Genomic DNA, 12944 nt, shown 5'->3' with positions numbered 1-12944 from the left:
GTGCCACCTACTTACCAGTTTAAACATTCTTGCCGTTTTAAAGATCTCAATATTGTTGCTTGGCAATAAAATATCCTGCTGGAAACACAGGCCTATTTCTAAACCTTAAAAAAGATAGCTTGCATATATACCACCTGAAACTTTTCATAAGCATCACTTCTGTATTAAAATTTATGCAGGATGCAATTCAAATTGCTGGCATCTATTTCTGATTCCATTTTATGAACAGCAATCAAATTGATCATTATTGAAGTCAACAAGCTGTTGAATTTTACTCTTTGCTCTAAAATAGAAAAGCAAAATAATTGCAACAAAATATTTTAAAAACACAACTCTGATGTTAATGCTGTGACAGAGAGACAAATTTGGATCTACCATACAATCTACATAATGTACGGAGATTGTGGTATTATTTTACAAAATAATACAGGAGGTAGCAGAATATACCATTATCTGCATTACCAGCAATTACTATGAGCAGTGATTAATAGGAGTAAAAGCCCCTACAATGACTTTTACATTAGAGAGTAAATTCTGTTCACAGTGGGACACTTTCCCTTTATGTTCAAAGTTATTAACACAAAACAGAAGATGTCAAGTAATACCTACAGTAGATATTGTTTCTGCTGTTCTAAAGTGAAAAAGAGAACACATCTTAATTGTAACTTTACCTTGGTTTTTCCCTTCACTCGAGTTTCACTTTCAGAATCAGAGTCATCTTCACTTTCCTCATTGGTTTGATCGTCATCATCTTCTTCGTCGTCATCATCATCCTCTTCAAGGTCTTCAGAGTCACTGCTGCTTACTCCTTCGCTTGAGGTATCTGATGACGAACCTGACTCACTGTCACTGTTACTGGAGCTCTCCACTGGCTTCTTTCGAAGTTTCTACAAAGCGGTGATGAATCAATAAATCAGAGCACAACATTGCTTCAGTCAGCTGGATCAGGTGTCAAACGGTCTAGATCTCGAGTCAGCCTGGAAGGAATCAAACTCTTTGATGACATGTTCTCCCAAAAGTAACTCTAGTACTGTTTTACAATTTAAGCAGTATGTTTTATCTACAGTACATTTGAACATATATACATGTAGATCATTGCTGTGATGAACTTGTGTTTAGTGCAGGGGATGAACATGGTGTCTACTGTCAAGCCCCTTGTGTTTCCAGGATACGCTCCAACTTATGACCCTCACCAAGATAAATGGCTTTCAGGTAATGAACAGACAGACATGTAGAACATACATGTCATTATGATGCCCTGATCCAATCTCTGTGAGTACTAACAGGGTAACACAGTTATACAACTAGGGGCCAAAACTGCAGAGAGAACTGCACCCTGCGATTCTTCTGCCATGTTGCTTACCTTGTCTTTACTTTTCTCCCCAGTTTTCTCTTGAAGCTGACTGCTGTTTTGTTCTGGGTTGCTCTTCCGGCTGCGTCCACTAGGGTGTGCTGCTTTCGTTTGCCCTGAAGATGCCAACGCTGAGGCTGTGGTTGTCAAGGTGTTCGCTCCCGTTGAGGTGGTAATACTGCTCCCATTTACTGCGCCGTTCACTCCTTCAAAATCAATTTTGTGTCCGTGAGAACATGGGGCAACAAAAATATAGGCGTTTTGAGATGTCAGGCCTTTATGAGCTATGGTGAAACACATATATTCATCATTAAATATTTCCCGAAAGTTAAGAAATCAAAAACGAAAATGGATCTTATAAACAAGCCCAGGCACAAAGGGTGTGTGCACTCATTAGAGCATCTTAAGGTTCCTGAAGACTCAGCACTGCATAGAAAATTTTACTTAATTTACTTGATTTCTTTTATTATATTACAATAAAAGTAATATAGTTACTCCTGTTGCTAAGGTATTACACATTCACTACTCACGTCACACTATCTGCAGGTGTTGCATATTAAAATCATCAATAAAGTTAAACGATTAAGTATTTTGAAAATTGTTCTTAATTTTCACTAATTGTTTTCCCATGTAAGACAAAACCGGAAGTGCCCTTGCACACTATGGTACTTGTTCAGACTTCATAGCCAACACCACTGTATTATCTTAACTAATAGAAAAAAATAAACCTAAATATTATTCACATGCTTTGGAAACTTGGGCACTTTAAAAGATATTTTGGGATGTAGAGATGAAGAGAACTAGTTGGAAGTTATTAAAATGTTCTCAACAGGAATATACTTATTATTAAGCTTGAGATCATTTTCTTATTATATTCGCAGTGAAAGTTTGAGCACCTGCTTGCCAGAAACGATTAAGGCATTTATATTTCTGACATATGCCTTCTGGGACAATTAAATACATTTAATACCGCAGTTTTGTCTGTGAGGGCTTTGGTTATTTTCGTGGGGGATTGTTTCTGTACGTCAGGTCCTTTGGTTCCTCCTTATTTTAGGCAGAATGTTGGGAAAGGAATCTGAACAGCAGCGTCTGCCTTATGACAGTACCTTTCTGAGCCCCACGGGCGTTCTTGCTTGCCGTGCGGGACTGGAATGAGCTCGAGTCGTGGTTCGGGACAGGAGAAGCGAACATGGGAGGAATGCCCAAAAGAGGAGGAAAGAAGGTCGCCCCACCGCGGCTGTGAGCCTCTGTCCGCCACCATTCTTCACCAAGAAGAGGAGACAGAAGACGGAGAAATGATTTCAGCCTTCTCCAGCAACCTTTTTAGAACACCTTAAGTGAATGTTGTGCATTTCAGTTCTTGAAATCTTTATTTCTAAATATACGTCTTAATTATTTAAAGATGACCACGTGTAATATTTCTCATCTCGGTTGTAGTCTAAATGATTCAATAGTTCCCACTTTGGTGGCCAAAGGTGTTCGGCCCCAGGCAGTACTCTAAGGTACAAGTTCACACATTTTTTTCTTTGCTCTCAAAGTACAATATCACCTGGGCTGACCATCAACGCTGTACAGTTTATCAGATGACACATGGTAAAACAGAAGAATTTATGTTATTTAAGTCAAATAGCCTGATGCAACTTCTAAAGTTCTATTAACTGCTGTAAATATCACAATTTGCTTTGCATACAAACTTAATTTCTCCATCTTACATGCTCATTTCTAACTCTATCTATCTCGATGATGGTACATCAATGTTGGAAGCCAATACAGTTTTTTTCCAATCTACAATCTGCATAGATCACAATAACATTATATCACTTCTGACTTCTTGACATCATTATCAAGCTATTGAATATTGGAAACTCAAAGCAGAATTAATGATCTTATCGTGTAAACTCACTTCACATTAGAAACCACAAAGCATTTTAGACATTTCACAGCTATACCAATACAGACTTATAGCCGACATTGCTGCAGCACAAAAGAACAAGAACACTACAAACTGAAAGACAAAAAAGGTGATTCATATAGTAAAACTCTAACATCTTGATTTTCCAGCTTTACAGCACATAACAGATCTCTTGAAAAATGCCTATTATATATATTTCAGTATGTAGAGTAGCTATCCCTGGGACTTGTAACTTACAAGTTGTGGGTTCAGATCCCAGGTGGATTTTGTACTCATGAGAGCAACATATTTCACTCCGATTTCTCCAATAAATAACGGTATAAATTCAAGTTGCTTTTGATAAAACATCCACCAAAAAAATTAATAGAAATTTAATTGTTTTAAAGACTTGTTCAGGAAATAAAATATGAGATGCACACAAAACGCACTGCTTTAAAAACTGCTGTATTAAAAAACTGAAAAATTAAAACTGATTTGTTATTTTGCAAAACCTTGTTGTGATAAATGCACAGATTATGTATTTTACAATTTGCATACTCACAAGTACACATTAAAAACATTTACACTAGATATTGAAATGTTTGCTTTTGACAGCATACACTTGTTTCTTAAAGTTACAGCCACCAATCATCTAACTTTATGTCTTGATAGAGAAAAAATTACAGCTATTGAGAATTTCCTACAATATAGCAGATAGCTCTTGAAAAATGCCACCCCTATTATTTCCACTGGCAATGGGTTAACAGCACGCTTAACGATACTCAATACTGGTCCCCTGCACTTCCATATCACCTACATACAGTAGCTGTTCCAGCAACCAGAGTTTCCACATTTGTATTTTTTTTTTGTCCAAAACCCATACACAATTTGGACGCTGCTTTCAAAAATGTAATCATACATCAAACCCACGGAGAGGCAGACAACAGTTATTACCCGGAAAAGTTCCAAGCTGAGGGTGTGTTGCTAAGGCTGCAGATGCACCAAGTGTTCCCAGGCCTCCAAACTCTGAGCGCCCTGAGCTTGTAGTGTATAGACCAAAGGCTGGATGATTGACCATTGGGAAGGCACTTGATACAGTAGACAGGTTAAAGGACTGATCTCCAGCTGCCCGAAACAAATGTCCTAATAGATGGGGGGGGAAAATATATACATTAATTAAAAAACTAAAAAAAATGTGTTAACAAGCCCATGCAATGTTTTTACTTACAAAACATGTAGGTTAAATCTGAAATAAACAGAAAACAAATGAATTTAAAGACTAAATGTTTACAGAACACATATTATTTCCTTGAACTTGTATAACTGAGTTATGTACAGCAGATATATCATATTTCTAAGACACATAGACATTGTTTCAGCATTTCCATTACATTTCATCACCTACGTGTAACTGCAGACTGTATGACCGCTGCTTGCTAAAAAACTTAATATGCAGTCAATAAAGTTAGCTAATAGTTTGGAGGACAATGTTTCCACTAAGTTTGACTCCATCTGTTTAAAACATTTTAAAAACATGCACACTTGGAAGACTGGGATACTTTTCATTAGGAAAAGACTTATGTTTTGTTGGGATTTATTGTGTTTAAGTTAATGTTGAAATACAGTATGTATTGGAAAATACATGTCATAACCCCTTATTTTTAGATAGTTATATAGTTTTTTTAGAAGTCAGGATAGGATAGGATTTCTTTAGGAGTTATTCACTTGATAGATAACTGGAAACTGAATATTAAAGGTAAGCAGCACAGTACCTCATTTTCAATCTCTTCACCAGTAGAAAAGAAATTCAGAAAGTGCAAATGTTAGACTTCACCTTCTAAGCTACTCTGTAAATTCTTAACATTTCCTAAAATAATTCACAAGGAATTAAAACAATAATTAGACAGCTAATGAAATAATTCTGAGGCAGACCCATTTAGGTCGTAGTTACTGCTATTATTACTACCACCACTTCTACGCTGCTACGCTGACACTTATCTTAAATGATTTACATTTGTACCCATTTACACAAGTGGGCATTTTACAGAAGCAATCTGAGTGAAGTGTGTTGCTCAAGGCTACAACAGCACTGCCCCACCTGAGACTTAAACCCCTTAGTTCTATTTCATGAATCCAGTATCTTAACACTAGTTCACAGATGTCAAAGCTCTCTGGAGGACTTTTAACTATATTTTCCTATAAACGAGGGAACTTGAGTGAGGTGTCAGTCATTTCTGTAATGAGAATGCAGGGAACAGACTAAGGCCAGCAACATACGTGCATTCTGCACCATTTCACTCCTTGTTTTGATAGTAGACTGTCACACCAATGTGTCAAAAAACCGAGGCGTCAAAGCCCTTTTCCTGGGGAAAACCCTCTAGCAAGCCCTGACTTTTGGAGCTCATTACGCTGTAAGAAAATGGCTATATCTCATGACTATGACACCAGCGGAGGAACACTTACCATAATTATTGTTGAGTAGCTTAGGTCAAAAATGAAGGAAGAATATGGGTTAATGTGAAAGTCTAGGGAAAACTGGTAAAAGTTATATTAAGAGTTAAGCGTCAGACAAGGAATGATTTAAATCAAACTACCAGAGGTAGTGCAGGAGCTGGTGAGAGAAACGAGACAGTTGGATGTCACACTGAGGTTTGTGGTTGTTGGTCAAGAGTTCACACTCAGGTGGTGAATTAAACAGTTCTCTGGGAAAATCTGGATGTGCTGCTCTGCAATGAGATGCAATGAGACACTGCAGTTTGCTTGGGTTCATAGAAACCCATTAAATCAAATTATGGCCTAACCCCATGTTGTGTGAAGCAATGGCCTTAGGCCTCATACACACACACTGCAGTGAGCAAGACAGCCATACATACGAACCGCATTCTATGTAGGCAATGTAGAATAAAACACATTCCACTACTGAAGTGAAGCTCCACATTTAAAAACACTAAGAACAACCATTACAAGCCAGTCTTTATGTTTGCATGGCGATGGTAATTGTAACTGATTGAGATCTTTTCCTGCCCAGCTATGTTTCTCCTGTACTAACTGTAAAAGGTAATTTCTGCAGTATTTTGACAGTAGGGTAAAACATTTGTCAGTATTCCAACCATAAGGCCAGTAGGAACTACTGAATGGTATTCAAAAGGCTTGTCTGGGTGGAAGTAGTCGAAGTAGTCGTTATGAGATGATGTCATTACTGACACAGCAATCCTGAGAGCACCTATGTTCCTTTAGTGCAGCTGTAATGCATATTACCAAACTGACACTTGTGCCAAACGAGATAAACCAGTACAGTTATCACTGCTCTTTGTAACCAAACACCAAGTACTGTATATATACACACAAACCCCATATTAAGAGCAAGAAGTGAACTCACAACTGCACTCAGACTGTATGTGTCTGAAGTCTAAGGGAAAAAAACTAAACTTCTACAAGGTCTAGTAATTTAAATTGCAATAATGTCAATAGGCAAACATGATTTCTACATTTTGAAGGGTAGGAACATATGCTGTGCAGAGCTCAAACCTTTCCCATTAATGCATCTTCATCACTCTTTTGCTTTAGCATGGTATCTTTTTACAAGCCTTAAATGAAAATGAAAGCTCTGTATGCAAATAATAAGTCTGTTGCATAAGGAATGAGTCCCTGAATAAACAGTAGTCGGCTGAAAACAGCCAGCTTCATACGCAGTATACTGTCTTTCAGACAGCCTGTTGCAGAAAGGAAGGAAAACATTTAATGCAAATGAGATTTCCATCACAAGCATAAAAAAATTCCAATGCGCCAGGTAATTGGAATAATTATAAAAGTGATGAGTAAAGAATTCTAGTCAATAAAAGTCAAATATGTGACAGCTTACATTATGTTTTATAGACTAGTTATATCATGAGGTGAAGTGTGCTTTATTAGATACAAAACTGCATCATTATCTTTTTACATTCTACATGGCCTTTCTTTCACATTTTGTTTTAAAACAGCCCACAAATGACAAACAGTTCCCTACATTTCTCAAGAAGGGCTGTGTCCATATTTGCCAATTAGGTAAGACTAGCAAATTCCATAGGAATGCGTCTTTGTATGTTTAGAGCCACTACTTTCAAAATTTCTGCCTACAATTATCCCTGTTCTGTATGTCAGTTAAAGAATTTTAAACATCCATTATGCATAAAAGCAAATGGAACAAGAACTCATTCGTCTGTACTCACATTTCTCCTGCTCTGCCAGCTGCTACACCTAGTAAAGACCAAAACAAAGCCTCTATTCTTTAAAAATGTACACATTTTAAAACTTTATGACTCTTTGGTGGCCATAAAATCTTTAATTTATTACTAAGCTCTTATGGCAATTGTATGCAAGTTATCAGATACAAATGCAGGTCAGGGATGGAGAAAAACCATGTAAACAAATTAATATGTGAAATGTTAGAAATATAAAAGCTATAGACTGCAAGTGCACTGCCTGAACCTGAATATATAAGATTTGTACAGTATATGATGTAGCGAGGATTTATGACTGTGGAACTTCGGTGAAGGCATCTGAAATTCTTTAGAAAAAAATACTGAGGCTGGGTTCACGTACTGATCTTCAAAATCAAGAAGAGTGGCATCGTGGAAATCCAATGAAAGAGAGAATCCCTGATCATCAGTGGAAAATGTGCTTGAATTTCAGAAATAAGAAAAGGACTCATTGTCCTGGCTTCAATCCAGTTTACTTACAAAATGGAAAATCTACACTTTGAATCTCATTATAATAACCTGAATATTTAGAGTCTGGCTTTTGAAACTCTAGCAGCCGATACAGAGATAAATGACTGAAAGTATTACCCAAAAGGCCAGCATCCGTTTCTATAGCACTGCTGTCCAAGTAACAAGGAACGACATCTGCAAATGCCTTTTTAATATTAATGCACTTCAAGCTACAGAATAATTAAATCAGACTTGTAAGGAGAGCAAAGAAGGACAAAAAAGAGAGGAGAGACACAGGATGACTTGATACTTTCTTTATATTAATGCCATCAAACTGAAATACTGTTAAGCCACAGATCTGATGGAACAAAATGGAATGCATTGGGTGTGTATTTTAATATCCAGACAAATATCAGTGGATAAAGATTAATATAAGCTGCATCTATTTTCTTTTGAATATATTATTGTATCTGAAAGATGGATTGTGTAACTCACATGGAAGAAATTATGTACTTATTTACTGTCTATAATATTCTTAGAATAATTAACGCCTTTCGTGTGAGCAATGTGAACTTGATGCTAACGATTAACTTCACATTTGATCAACTTGGAAGGAAGAAACATATTCAGCTGTAATATTATTAGTATTTCCTGTATAATCATGGTACATTGAAACTTAAAGATTAACATACATGAACCCTGAATATTAATATACATCCTGTAAAGCCTGTTTAAATTTTATACTAGAAACTTAAAGTATCTGAAACAAAATGCTTGCAATACTTTAGTGTATCAGGATTAGATTACTAGTACAGAATATAATTTGTATTAGTATAATACAGAAATTACTTCATTTCAAAACTGAAGTTTAAAAAACACATTTTGTTATCCAAATTCTATTCGGTTTCAAAAAAGTCCTCCCACCCAAAATATCAACCAAGCACACAAAAGTGGATTACATTCTGAAATAAACATTTTTTTTTTTTACAGTAATGTAATGAGTCAGTAAGGTATAGTTTCAAATACAGCACTGTACACTGTGTATGTGTTTAGGAGTGTTATGGTTAAATAATTTAATAATTGAAAAGGGGGCACATACTTTACAAATACAGAAGGTGCAATATCTTCATTTTATCTTCAATAGGATGGTAAATTTCGCAGAAAATAATTACTACTATTGGTCAAATGGTCTGATTACTACAATGGTCCAATAACCTGAAATTACCTGTGTACCTGCTGCATGAAATTCAGTTCTTTAACCCAGCTTGCTTATCTGTTTAACCAGACTATTTAGAGAGTGAATGACACAAGCAAATAAAATTGCTATACGTTTGTTCTTTCCTCTTAAAAATCAAAATACAAATTTTGCAAATCACAGTTTTTAAATTTGCATTTTATTTTCTGGTCAAAGTATTCTGACAGCTCAAAGCATCAACCACATCCGCCACGTAATAGCTTTGGCCACAATTAGTATTCTAAAAAACCAAGAGCACCCTAGCTTCTGCGCACTTTCTGTGAGGCTGACAGAAATGTCAAATCACACAGGCTAAACCAGAGCTAAAGGTTGTCAAGACACATCTAAAAGGGTACAGATCTTACAGGGGCTGTTTAATTGTGTGGTATTCATTAATGTGCAGCTTTTCCATTTCCTCAAAAACTGTCTAAAACTCTCTTCTCCTCAAAATGATATTTCTAAAGGTTCTCAGGAAGGAACACATCTGCCTAGCCTTAATGCTACCCACATAATTAATATGGTGGGGTTTTTTTTGCCATTTGTGGCACAGATAGAGAAAAAATGGGCACACGTGTAGGTGATTCTCCACTGGAAGTAGAAGACTCACTAAAACGATCTTTTTAATTTAGATTAACATTAAATAAAAATATGGCAACGGCATATTTTATACTTGTGCCTCGTTTCATGGCGCCCCAACACAAACCCAAAGATAAACGTGCTGGTTATCCCAGTCTAGCACAGGGGCTAAGGAACCCCGCTGACCCCAGTGTGCGCCGAGTGCATGCGTGTGAGCGCTTACCACAGGTGGCGAGAGTGGAACTCAGTGCGGTGGGGCCTGTGGCCAGGCTGCTCTTGGAGGGGGTTGGGGAAGAGGCGGTGGAGGAGGCTGTGTGCACCGAGGACGAGGCTGCTGATGGGGAGGCCAGCCGCTCTCCAGACTCCATATCTGTCAAACACAATTCAATCAGCACTTTTAGAAAGAGAAAGAAAAGGAAGAGGGGGAGCAAAAGCTGCTTCTGCACACCCTACTAGGTCTCTCGCGTTTACATCTGAATTACCCTGAACAATATTCCCATTTAGTAAGGTGGTTTTCACAGCTTTCGTTTTTTTTTCCCTATTTAATGAGTTTGCCATTTTAGGAGCCAATATTGAAAATGACACCTCTTGCAGGTGTTTCTTTAATTCCACTCCCCCACCTCAATGTTTGCTTTCTCACATTACTGTCATAACTTATAAGGAAGAAGCCAAAGCATGGCTTTGACTCCCTGGCATCTCCTGCCATGCAAAAAGTCACAGTTAACAGAGCTGTCGACGTCGCCTCTGAAACGCGTACATTTCTCCAAAGGAGAAAATAAAAATACACAAAGCACAAAAACTACAATAATCAGTTTCAAACGTGATTTCAACCTCTGACATTTGTGCTTTTAGTCTTAACTGGTTGTGAACATTGAACTCTTGACAGCCCTCTATGAGCCTGACTTATTTTTTTTGCTGTAGCGTTCACCTTTAAAAGGAATACCCTGGGCTGTTTTCTAACGATGCTCTAACGAGTTTTCATAAACATCAGCTCTTTAGAACGCCGTCATGAAGAGCCATTTCAACTACTGCCAGGGCTATGCAGACTGCAGGGTTTCTTCAATAATTAAGATCATAAAAAAAATTCTGCCTGTTTGTTTTTTCACTCTGGTGTTGACACAATGCCACATCTAAAATTGTCCTTAACTTATAGTAACAGATTCTGTTTTACAGTCCAACCTTGTTATTGTATCATTACACATAAACAATTTCTAAATCTCCCCAGTGATTTTGCTCTGCTGCAGTAACAGAATTGGTGATTAAATCTCAGAAACAAAGCTATCCGCTGAATATCAAGTAACAGCCCCTCAGTAGAAACAGCACTGATGAGACGCAAATTATATGAAACCTGGACACAGGCAGCATAATAAAGAGCATTTTTCTTCTTTAGCAGCAACCATAATCAGCAAGTATGTTAATACATCTTGACCCCCACACTATCTTAAAACACATAAATTACAAACAATTCCCTAAAATGCACTGAAAAGGCATAGAAAAAATAATATTTTATACTTAACATTAATTTACCCTTTATATTGACTAAAATGTCTGCCAGACTATACTCAATGTAAATGGAATTCAATACTACAATACAACATGGAAAATTCAAAATACAAATAATGGAAAACAGGGAAAATGGGAAATAATGGAAAAGAGGTTATTGCACACTTTACATTAAAATATCGAACAAATACACACCATAGGGTAAACCTACACCAGGAGTTTTGGAAAACTATCTTTTTCCATGGCAGAATGTGCCTAATTACCAGCAATTCTCTACCAGACATCTTGTTACTGTTAACAACAATTATGGAGGCCATATCCTTCAGAGTAACACGAAATGAGATACTTTTTCAAAACACTAAAATACAAGCTGATGTTCAGACACAACCACAATTGCAATTCAGGCAGCAGCCTTCAACGCATAATGGTTTTCCAACAATGTTTTCTTAACATACGTAATTTTTTATAATAGAGGTTTTTAAAGAGACTAAAGGATAATTACCTTAAACCAATCGTTTCACAATGACTGTTTCTCGTAGGTTAAAAACCTTAACATTCTTGTTTATAAAGTCAAAGTTGTTTCCTTAATATGTGCATTTGTAAGAAAAATACACATAATTTGCTAATGTTTACTTCTGCAACAATCATTTCCTCTTGTGCAATTTTATCTTTATATTTGCCATACTCCACAATGTGTGGCACTTCCTTAATTTCTCTCAGGAATTCTCACTGCATTTGAGTGATGTTCATAATATTACATGAAGAACAGGTGTTTTCTTAAAAACTGAACAACAGAAATTATTAGTTTAAATAACACAAACCATAAATGTATACTGAAAAGATGTCATACATATGAAATTAATATTCCAAAACTAAAAAGTACAATAAAAATGGATACTGTATGTTTTTTACTGTTGATAAAGTAAGACCTTAAATGTTTTTGTCACGGAACATGTGCATTCCCCTCTTTTAAGGGTAGACAGCACATAAAGGAAATAGTAACAGTATTCATTAACATGTTTATGTACTAAAGATTTAAATTAAGAAGATGATTATTCTGCCTGTTTGGCCAACTTTTTTTTTTAAACGAGCTGAAAAAAAACATAACATAAAAAGCAAAAGGGGTAAACCAGTATAGCCACAGATACATTCCCCAAGCACAGCAGAAGTAAAAAAACTGATTCTACCAACTAGATTGCCTCCCCATTTCTTCAAACGGTGACTTGAAAAAATTTTAACAATTAAAATGGCTTTATCATCAGTATTAACTTGATTTTTATAGGTAATTAACACTATCGTACAGTATTTGTCTACCTCATTGTGCATAATCTCCACAAGCAGCTGAATTAATTTGGCTTCAGTGTGCAACTAATCTTGAGCTCATGACAGAATGCATTGCACATTACACTGTGCAGCCATAACAAACAACACGTTGCATATTTCAAGAAAGGAGAAATCTATGCTAATGGTCTCAGAATGATTTATAGTATACATTACTCCACCAAAATCAAAAACACGTCCACACATATTACTTGAAACACAATGCAGCTGCCACACTGAAAATACGAAAGCTTCTTCAAAATTGCAGTTAAGAGCAGCGCAGTTGTTTGTAATGTAAACACCCCTCCGAACACCACTCTAACCTAAATGCCCTCGGATCATTATACCATTGGTCATGGACAAAATGTCAAATATTTTGCC

At 36.5% G+C, this 12944-nt stretch overlaps 1 protein-coding gene across 14 annotated transcripts in view; it reads right to left on the bottom strand.

Annotated features, from left to right (window-relative positions):
- Positions 1–12944, bottom strand: part of baz2ba (bromodomain adjacent to zinc finger domain, 2Ba) — an 80380-nt gene that overhangs the window by 26738 nt on the left and 40698 nt on the right. For all 14 annotated transcript variants that reach the window (XM_088930279.1, XM_088930271.1, XM_088930272.1 and 11 more), the window contains 5 exons: positions 9964–10110; positions 4197–4385; positions 2458–2613; positions 1364–1557; positions 672–887 (listed from right to left, as the gene is read on the bottom strand). In XM_088930279.1, the coding sequence (XP_088786405.1) occupies positions 672–887; positions 1364–1557; positions 2458–2613; positions 4197–4385; positions 9964–10108 (900 nt within the window). In that variant the 5' untranslated portion in view covers positions 10109–10110. The remainder of the gene's footprint in view (positions 1–671; positions 888–1363; positions 1558–2457; positions 2614–4196; positions 4386–9963; positions 10111–12944) is intronic.

Source organism: Atractosteus spatula, chromosome 13 (genome assembly GCF_055471065.1).
Source record: "Atractosteus spatula isolate fAtrSpa1 chromosome 13, fAtrSpa1.hap1, whole genome shotgun sequence".
In the NCBI taxonomy this organism is placed as follows: domain Eukaryota; kingdom Metazoa; phylum Chordata; class Actinopteri; order Semionotiformes; family Lepisosteidae; genus Atractosteus; species Atractosteus spatula.
This window is presented reverse-complemented; position numbering and strand designations above follow the sequence as displayed.